Raw genomic sequence first — 10,750 nt, 5'->3', positions numbered from 1 at the left:
CTTGTCTGGACAGCCATTTTCACTTCATTGAAGACAACAGAAAAACTAGTTTTATGCTCAGTATAGGCACAAGACCAGATTTATTTCTATGGGAGTCATAAAAATTGTGAGTACTACCAATTTTGAAACTCACTCTTTCAAAACATCAGTTAGTGTAACTTCACAAGTACAAACTGTAAATTACACTGATTTTTTAATGAGAGACGTATGCAAAGCATATAAAGGGGTGTGCCTGCTCCAAACATCTAGAAATAACAACCAATTCTCTCTCTCTCATTCCCCTGAGATAAAGATGCAAACGGTTTTTTTATTCTTATGTACAGGGTGAAAAGGAAAGGAAGTACTGCTAATATCATGAGCAAGTTTCAGAGTCAGCATTAAAACCCAGAGCCAGCTTTAGAAGTAAAAACTTTTAACTTTTAATATTCCCTCTGCAATAACTTAAATACTTATATTTCTAAGTAGCAACTTGCTCATTTGCCTTCGAGATTAACTGAGCCACAGCCTTTTTTGCAATAGGGGAGTCTCTAAGTTCATCTCACTTTTTTGAGTGAGAAAAAAGCATCATATTCCTATTGCAGAAGGGCGAGTTTTATTTTGTAAACTGCGTGTGATCTCTTGAGTTAATTATTGTGGGTCATGGTACTAATGTTTGTAGTTCTTTATGTAATTACTTCTAGAGAGTAACTAGAAGAATTTTAAGGAGGAAAGGGATCACTAACTTCTGCTGACACAAAAAATTCTGTTTGATCAATAAAAATTACGTAATTTGTTTGCAGGATGGAGAGTTTTCAGGGGAGTGGGACCTGAGCTATGGGTCTTGTTCTCTTAATAAGTAAGAATAAGCAATGACCTCATTGATTTCACAGCCAAACTCAAAACTCATCTCCGAATTTAACATTCCTGTGGGGACCATTCTCATACATGAACTTGTACACACCCAGAATATAATTAAAATCAAATTAAGCATTCCATTTTATCCAACAAAGAGAATTACTCTAAGATTTTTGGTTTTTAATTCCTTGGTGACATTCACATTCTACAGAAGTAGGCCATGGTTCTAGGTTGGGGAGGTAAATGAGCACATAAGCTGAGAGTAGAAACTCCCCATAGAACTCTTGGCTTAATTTATGTGGAGGAGTGGATGAGAATAGGGAAATGCTCTTCACTATGCAGGGCCAAATCTCGTGCTCTAAGTGTGTGATTCAAGAATGAAGTGGGATAAACACTGATTTGACAATTAAAAAGAGATGGAAAGACATGTATAAGTATTCCTAATGGGTTGATTGTATCTCTAGAAGGGCATTGACAATTTCTCTGCCAAGAGGATTTTGGGAAGTCGCTCTTTTGAAATTATGACCCCTGTGCAATGCACTGTCCAGTCCCTCCACTCCCCTCTGCTAGTCCAAGTGGTGGACAGGCCATTATTGATGGGTTTTCATTACTTTCCTATCATGGGACAGTAAAAGTATAACCAAGTAATACAAGTTAATATTTGGGTGTATAAATAATGCTGATAAATAAAAGAAAAAGGGAAAAGCTCTGGTTTCATAAACCATTAAGTACATTCCATGGGACACAGCATCAGAAAGGGTGGATACCAGATCAGCAAGAGTGCTTGAAAATGTGCCCCTGGGTTTGTGTGCTTTGTTTATGCCAGCACAGTTCTCAGTCACACGTGTTGTGCTGCCCTTTGAAAGGCTGACCTAGTTTGTCTTTCCAACAGAGCAGTGACAGAGCAGGGCTGCTCAGTTACAGGCCTAAGGGCAGAACAGCAGACAAACAGAGACCAGCATGTTCTGCAGAGGCCAGTCTACAGTAGATCAAGAGCTATGCTGAATCACAGCAGTGTTTTGAAAGCCTTCAATGAGCACCCACTAATAAAGCTTGATGCCCTGGCCATAATGCTTTCCACTTTGTGCTCATCCTGATTTGAAACACATTTTCTTTCCCACCAAAGGAAAAACATGTATTAGCTTGCAGTTCTCCTTTCAACTGTTGTTTTTAGCAGAGCTTTTGATGAGTAAAGTGGCTGTAATGGGCACAATGTCACAACAATAGTACAGTAACAGGAATGGCATTGGAGTATCCTTTTGGATGAGTGTGGCAGGAATTGCCACACCAGAGTAGATCATCCATCCACCTAATAAAGTCTGGCAAGAGTGAGCACTTCATCCGTAGAGGTAAGCAGTTCCTCTGCTTTACAGCCCCATCCCAGTCTAAAACCTTCTTACCTCTTCCAAGTTTTGGTAGAAAAGTGCCAGAAGAAGGGCAGTCTGCAGCTTCTCTTTCCTGCTCTGGGATAGATCCTTGATCTGACGCTTCCTCTCATGAATGACATCCAGTTTGTGCTGAATTTTTTGCCCTTCCAGTCCATCAGCTTTTCCCAGCCTGCTTGCCTGTTCTTGAAGAGACATCATCTGAGGAGGCAACAGATCTGAAATTACTTTTATGCTTCCAAGTGGTGTGAAAAAAACAAAATCAAGCTCCTTTCATAGCTAAAATAGTCACTTTTTTTCTGTAATGCACCAAGAACCGCAAGGAGAAGTTAACCAGCATTCCCCCTCATCCTGTACTATGTTATATCTATGACATTACTGTAATTAGAATCTATGGTGAATCCTGGCTACATAAATTAATTAAAGTTTTAGCTTCAGGAGTCCCTATGCCACTGATTATGCAGTGCAAGGAGTCATGGAGCAAGCATGACATCCATGAGTGCTCAGATTTTATTGCTTTCTGGAAACCAGCTGTTGCAGAGTAGCTCTCAAAATGAGCAATCAGTCTGGCAGGGAGCTGGCAAGAGTCCTGGGAGTTCATTCTGGGGAACCCAGGCACAGCCACGGGTTAAAGCTTAGCCCTAGCCTGGGTGAGTTACAGCAGTGGCCACCAGCCAGGCAGATTTCTTTACACACAAAGTAGATGAGCAATTCAGTATCTTTTCCAAAGGTGCAGAGAAGCTGATAATTTGGTACAGCTGTTGTACGCCAAATGAATATTTAAGTAATTTGACAACTTTTTTGAATGTCAAAATACCTACTGTGTTTTGTAAAATACCTACTCTATTTTACTTGCTTGCTTAAAAGTCATTATTTTTTTAAATTAAAAGAGCAGAAAATTCAGATGTCCATAATACAATATGGTCTGCTTTAAATATTTCTTCTTGTAAGTCCCCCCATTTATTTCAGAGTGGTTTTCCTGTCTGTTGCAAGGACTTGGGCATGGAGTGTTTTGACAGTTGTCCTCCAATGCTCTGCCCCTTACTTCCCTAAGCTTCCCCATTTTATCTTTTGTTCAAGCATATCAGGCATATCAGTTCTTTCACACCTGTCCCCATTTCAAAGTGTTATCATATTAAAAAAAAAGAGATAATTTTAGCTCGTAGAATTCCAGCTGGTAGAATATTTGTTGTTTATTTTTTTACCTTCTCATCCTGTGATGCCAGAAGCTTCTCAAAAGCCTCATGTTTCCTTATCAGTTGCTCTACTTCATCTACAGACCTTCCGAGGTCACTGCTTTTCAAATAAACCTGTAAAAAAAGTTTATTATTTTTCTCAGTGAATTATCCCATAATCTTGATTCATAAATGGCAGAACTCTGCTACTGTGATTACACTTGAGAAGGAAAAAAAGGGAACAGAAGGCAACAGAAGCTATAAAGTCCATGGTCCTGAGCAAGAAAGAGAAGCATTAACAGGTCTAGCTAAGGAAAGTGTCCTGTCAGTCCTTATCACAACCACTAAGTCACAAGGCAATGAATTCCAGAGGTCTGAGAATTTACTTTCAAAAACCAGCCCTGATGTTCATTCTCTGCACAGAAGTTTTGGACTATTTAAACCCACAGGGCATCTTCTGCTGGAGGGGCTTCCCAAGTAAGAGCACACGTGCAGGCTAATCCACAGTGATTTACCACCATCTGCCTGCACTAAAAGGCCCTGGATGGAGCCCTGCTCCCATCTGGGAAGCCCTGAGGCTGAGCCCTGGACATCAGTCCCTCCTGAGCTGCAGTGAGGTGCACTGATGCTGCCCTGATCACCTGGGACAGAGCCCACATTTCAGCCACTGACTTGCTTTGACTTGACCTTGATCTTCGGCTGCTTGAGGAGCTGTTTTACTGCTGCCACCACTCTGCCCTCCTTGGTGGCTGTGGATAAGAGGACTGACTTGGCCTGGTGTTCTGGCCCGTTTTTGGGCTGTGAATATTTTGCACATATAGAAAAATGCACAGGTGAATATCATGCCCAGGCCAGATTTTCAACCTGCTCTATGCTAGTCCATTCCTATCACAGCAATTGCACTCAAGAAGAGAGAAAGGCCGCTGTACAACAGGCCTGAGTTTATAGTAAGCCTGGCTCATAAATCACCAGAATATCTAAAGAAATACATTAATGCCTCTGTGTTTCACACAAGCACCAGAAGGCAGATACTCTGCCAATCAAACTTTAATCCTTTGATCTATTCTATTCATCAGGTGTATGAAATGATGAGAGATCTCTTTTTCAGAGTGTTACTGGATTTAATTTGCTCTTTTGAAGAAAAATGTGTGGGCTCCAGGTCTGTCTACTGAAATGCTTTATTAAACCACTTATAATTACAATCTATATTTATACCACTGCTACCAAGACAGAAATAAAAAGTTATCAGGTGAATCTAAACTACTGGTGTTTGGGGTGCACAGACATAGAGCCACATGCTGGAGCTCTAGTTTTGTGTTTTAAACCCTGCTTTAAAAATACTGTAGCTTCTTGACACATTTTGTGGTTTATCTACCATTTCTGGTCAAAAAAGATCTACCTCCAGGACTTTTGTTTAGTAACTGTTGGCAGTGAAACTGATACCTGAAGAAAGGTTTAGCTATTTCCTATACCTCTGATGGAAGAAAAAAGCAAGGGACTGGTAAAGATGGTTATTTTCCTCAGAGAAAGAGGGGTGGTGTCTCATAAGCAGCTGCCACTGGAGAGCTCCCACTGAAATCCACTGAGCACAAATGACACTGGGCATTCAAAACTCAATTCCTTAGGATGTTACAGCAATGGGAAAAAGTTCCTCCTAACTATTGAAAGCTTTGGACTAAGTCCTCCAAGTAGAAGTCTGTGCAAGTGCTCTTTGCAACCAAGATTTTGACACTGAGTAGGAAAACCGGTGCCCAGAAAGAAAATTGCTGGGGAAGGGGGAGGCAGGAGGCAATGGCAGGAGGCAATGGCAATGTGCTCAGAGGAGAGCAGCCCCTGTAGCACCAACAGTGCTGCTGTCTGGAGAGCTGATGAGGTAAAAATTTCCATTTGTCTTTTACACAGAAATCCTACGACAACCATTGCTGTAATCAGAGCCATTTTAAGCAATTGTTATACCAGTCTGAAAGCAGAATAAAAATTGGCTCCCACAGCTCTGGCCAAGAACACTTTTAGACAGGTCTCCTAACCTCTGCTTTGAATGAGACACATTGATTTCCAATACAAAACACTGCATAGCTCTCCTCAGGTAACCTACCAGGGTATCCCATAGAGTGCAGCAGGTATAAGACTTGGACACTGGCTATAAAAAAGATTCCTTTTCAAGTGAAGACTTCCAAAGATGCTTAAAACCACAAAATGTTTTTTGAGATTGCTGAGATTTTTCTGGAATAAATTTTCAAGTTACTAACAATGTAAATCATAGAAACAGAGGTTTCTATGAAACTCTACTGAACTGGAGTTTTTCCTTATTTCTGAGTTCCTTGCATAGCTGCCAGAAAGACCAAGTAAATGCAGAATGAAAAGCAAAGTCCAATTAAGAAAAAAAAAATTTTAAATACACCAATACTGTTTACACAGTTACCTGGCAGCATCTGCCAGCTCCAGCTTTTGAAGAAATACTGAATGAAACATTTTAGTCATTATCATAACTATGTTCTCTGGATGCCACAACTTCACATTTATCCGGACTGGAAAATGACACAGCCCCAAAAGAAATTTGTATTCCAAGAAGAGCAGCTTTTATTTCTCTAGAATAAAATATATTTTAGGTATTTGTGCAAATCCACTTCCTTCTTCTTCTTCTTTTGCTCTTCCAAGTATAACAAGCTCCACAGATTTTACCCCTCACTGCCTGCCATGGGCTTGCTGCTGAGATTACTGAAACACCACAGAAAATCTTTCTGCTCTGACCCTGTACTAAAAGCCTTAATTATTCCCAGTTTCAAAAACCTTCACTTAAAGCATGTAATCAAGTCCAAACTAACTGCTGAGACAGAGAAGAATAAAGTTTGATTTAATGCTGACAAAACTAAATACTAAAGAGAATTAAAGAAAAAACCCAAAATTTGCTTTAGCGAAGTAAATAAATGTTCTTGATACCATGAATATATGAGATTCACAAAAATGTTTTACTACACTTAATTTCAGTTAAAGTTATAACAAGATATCATACTATAGCCACAAGAGGAATAAAACACAATGAAGTTGCTTATAAAAACAAAACATACATTTTTTCTGTCATACTGACATCACTCTATTATTGGTATCTGTCCACACCATTTATATGCAAAATTATAATGTTGAATGCATTTAGAATTTTCTTCCCTCCCCCATACTCATGCTGTCTCCTTGGCATAAGAATATAGTTATCCGATATTGGAAATATATATCTGGGAAAAACACAGAGCTAAAACTGGTGTTTTTCTGATAACTGCTACAGTTGCTCCCTCACACCTATTTCCTCCTTCTTCAAAATTCGCAGTATTGATCCCTACCCTGTAAGTATTAGGTGTTAGACCAGAATCTTACACCCTTACAACATCAGCATTTAAATATTTACTTATGAAACATCTGTCTGAAAGTAGACTAAATTCCTCTGAAGCTCCCCATAGTTTCACTGCTAGAAACTGCTGGGATATCCAAATTGACACGCTGTGGACATTAAATTACCTTTGTTTCCCTCAGGAAAGGGCAGTACCTCTCCTTTTCTAAGAAGGGAAAAAAGTGATTTCTTCCTACATACTCAAATACTTTGGCTTTTGAAAACCAGCCTTACTTTCAAAGTTAAAAACCCAGGAATTAAACCATTTAGAAATATAGCATAATTTGACAAGTAAGGAAATGAAAACAGTTAAACAGAAAAGAACTATGAAAAACTACACTGAGGATTTTTTCCAGGTGCCAGACTCACTACAGAATCACAGAATTTACTAGGTTGGAAAAGACCCTTGAGATCATCAAGTCCAGCCTAGCAGAGAAGAAAGCCAGCTCTTGGCTCTGAAGTCTTGAATCTTCAAAGTGCTGAGCACTATGGCCCAACCATGCAAAGTCTGTAAGCTGTTGCACGCTGTATTAACAACATGCTCTAATGGTTAAAAAGAAACTCTTGTGAAGTGTTCCATTGGAGCAGAGTCCTTATCTTCACTGGGCATGGATCAAGCTGTGGCTGATGGTGACAGTAGAACACAAGTAGTTTTCTCATTGTCTTGCAAGTCTTCTCTAGGGAGCTGGAACATGGCAGGGTACACATAAAAAGAAATCCATATGGCTTGGTTAGACACAGCTTAGATCTTCTGTTTGCAAATTCTGTTCCTAGAATGGAATGCAAATCTTCACCACTCTTCTTCCAGACCCAAAGGATGCAATGTTGACGGCGATGGATGGACACCCTGGGCGCTCTGTGTCTCTGTGAGCTGAAGCTGTGCTGCGAGCTGGTATGCTTGTCACAAGCTTGTCAGGGCATACACTTTTTATAGTGTATGTTTCCTGGGATGGCTTCAAACCAGATCTTGTCCAATGGCTGGAAAGCAATTCTGAGCAGTAAACAGGGTTTGCTGATAGAGAGAGGCCAGCCCCAATCTCCACAGGGTGAAAGGGTGGACCAGCTCTATCTGAATCATGTGTTTTGATAAAGATTGTTGGATTTGGGCTTCTTCTAAATTCTCTTATCACCTGAATAGGCATAGCAGGCCAAGGAGTGGCAAGTATCAAGGTGATTTTGGAAACCTTGTGGTGAGCAGGTGTTAGACCATCACAGGGAGTCTTCCTAAACTCTGGCCTAGACGAGGGGTAATTCTGAAAGACAATCAGCTCTGGACTTAAATCCTTGGTCATGATCTCATTCCTGCTAGCTGAATTTTCTCTTCCAGTCAGCACAGCTGGGGACAGCCATATATCTCTGGATAAAGTCTGCTGGGGAAGGCCAGGATACTTGGAGGAAGTCACATGAAATCTTGTGATTTGAAGGGCTGGCGACCCACCTGAAGGAAAACCTTGTTTTGGTTTCTGGGATCGTGTTGGAAGACGAGAGGGAGTTTCAGGCACCTTCTCTAATTGTGGCATGAGCAGACTTGAATGAGCATGACTGCTTCCATGGGAACCTGCTCGAAAAGGCTTTATCATCACGCTGCATGTTGAAATGTAAAGCTTCATTGAAGTGTGGAGGTCTGACATTTGGACATTGCACTGGCTACAGCCTTGTTGGGGTGGCAGTGAGACACAAGGTTCCAGGGATGCATGCAGATTTTTTTTGCTGTGGGGCACAGAAGCAGCTGGAATAGCAGACAGATCAACATTTAGGCGTGATGTCCAGCTTGATGGAGCTTGGCAGGAAAGAAGATCTGAGGGCAAAGATAGAGCAAGCTTCAAGGGATCACTTTTTCCAGGGGAAATACGATGAACACTTTTTTCTCTTTTTGCATATTGCTTGTAAGATGCAGATGTTGGCTGAGTGCCAGACCTCTCATTTCCATGGCCCCGAGGATCCTTGCAAGCGCTGGAACACGTGGACATCTCATCAGAAGAGCCGACACAGTGACCAGCACTCCCCAGACCTTTGCTCTGGTCTGCGTGTGCCAGGGTGACATCTAGCCTTGAGCAGTAAGACACACTGCTGGGTGGTGAGATGGCATTTGCTGGAGCAACCGATTGACCAGCGGGAGGATGCCAAGCTGGCACTGGCATCTTTTGAAAAGGCCTGTCCTGCACAGCAGATTCAGAAGGAGGAGGTGGGGTCGTTCTACAGGAAGAGAGCAGCACTTCCACGGTGGAGACGTAGATTGCAGACGAAGGTTTGCAGTGAAGGTCCCTGTATGACATTCTGAAGCTTAGTCCCTAAATGATGCAAAATTCAAAGCCACAGAGCTTGCCTTTCCCCCTGTGCTTAAAACCAAGTCCTAATCCTTTTTCCTTTGGCACTGGAAATTTCCATTCTTCCTCTGAAGCAAAGGAATGAGAGATGAATAAACATTCTCCAGGAAGAAAAATACGAACAAAAAAAAAAAATCCACATTCAAAATAAAAAAGTCTCAGCTCTTCTAAAACTGCTACCACCTCTTGTCATGTCTGCAAAGCGATATGAGTGTGGGATGGGCTGAAAGATAAATTATGGAGCATACGGCTCTGCTCCCTGAGTGTTCTGACAGTGAGACTGCAGACAGAGTAGGAGGGAGCCAAAAGTGCCTGCCAGAGACAGCCTGCAAACTTGTTGTTATTTCATCTGTGGAAAAAAGAAAAGCAGCTAACCTGAGCAATGGATCTGCTGCTGTGAAAAGATCAGAACAGAGCAGGGAGTATTGGACACAGTTTCTGTTCAAAGCAAAAATGATTTTATCCTTCTTTCCCTTTTTCAGCTGTTAATTGTCTGCACTCTGCATGATGAGATCTCAGTTTGCAGCTCTTACAAGAGATTCCTGCAGAAGTTCCATTTTATGGCACAACTGAATTCATTAAAAAAATTAAAAAGTTAGATGTTTGCCTAATTTTCTTCACATGTGCTCTATTTTCTTTAGCACAGAACAATAGTAGACGATACTCTGCAGAAATCCTTTGAAGGCTTAAGTAACTTGGATGTAATATAAGATGCTGGCTTAAAGTCAAACCTGTCACAGTGGCACAGACAGCAAATGAAAGAGCAATTCTCAGTAGTAGTTCTTAATTTAAAATACTTCTCTGTTACTGTCTTCCTTCCCCTTTCTTGCTTCTGGTCTATGGCATATGAAGGCAAAATAGGATTGAAAAATTATGACATGCTTCCTTACACAGACATTTTTCAGACATGAGAACTGAAACACACACAACTGTGCCTTGACTCAAATGCGAAAGTCAGAAGAAACACAACGGGTGGAGAGATTGCTTCTATTTGTTTGCCTGATAGGAATTCTTTTTGAATGTGGGTTTCCTTTTGTCCTCTCTGAAGCAGCAAATGATGAAATTCCCATTGGGAAAATGGTTTGAGAGTTTTCAGCTGACGCCCTGGCTGAGTTTTTTTAAAAACATGTTTGAAAAAATTGCTTTCCTATCATCCTGCTTGTCTGTATCACTACGCAGGCACATTTTAACTCTATATAGTAGCAACAGAGCTCAATCCAAAAGGAATAGATTTCTCTTTCAAGAGTTCTTCAACTGCAGAAAAGTGAAATACAAGTAGTGACTAAGGAACATCACTCCATGGTCAAATCGTTTATTCTGATCTACATGGCAGATGGTGGCAGCTGCAAAAGACAGCTTGACTGTAAGGTGTGGTCTGTGTGAAGAGCTGCTGGAAGGGACAGTCGAGTATCCACACTTCATTGTTCCACCTTCTGCATGCTTGGGGTCAGTGAGGAAAACTGAGCACCAGAGTCCCTGGAAGTTCAGGGAGAGGATACTATGGGAAAAAAATTCTGATAGCAGAACTGTGCTTCGTGGTCCTCAAGGTCACAATCTTCATTCTCAGGCTTTGCTTTGGCTGAAGAAACTTGGGGTTTCTGATCCCGCCAGGAGAATTTACCCAGCCTTGCTGAACATCCACCTGCG

General features: G+C 41.2%; 1 protein-coding gene across 1 annotated transcript in view; it reads right to left on the bottom strand.

Annotated features, from left to right (window-relative positions):
- Positions 1-10,750, bottom strand: part of SPTBN5 (spectrin beta, non-erythrocytic 5) — an 88,900-nt gene that overhangs the window by 34,924 nt on the left and 43,226 nt on the right. Inside the window, exons 36-37 of the mRNA XM_033063633.1 lie at positions 3,425-3,529; positions 2,235-2,420 (exon numbers count right to left, since the gene is read on the bottom strand). Of these exons, the coding sequence (XP_032919524.1) occupies positions 2,235-2,420; positions 3,425-3,529 (291 nt within the window). The remainder of the gene's footprint in view (positions 1-2,234; positions 2,421-3,424; positions 3,530-10,750) is intronic.

The sequence above is a fragment of the Catharus ustulatus genome, chromosome 6 (genome assembly GCF_009819885.2).
Source record: "Catharus ustulatus isolate bCatUst1 chromosome 6, bCatUst1.pri.v2, whole genome shotgun sequence".
NCBI classification, from domain to species: Eukaryota; Metazoa; Chordata; class Aves; order Passeriformes; family Turdidae; genus Catharus; species Catharus ustulatus.
This window is presented reverse-complemented; position numbering and strand designations above follow the sequence as displayed.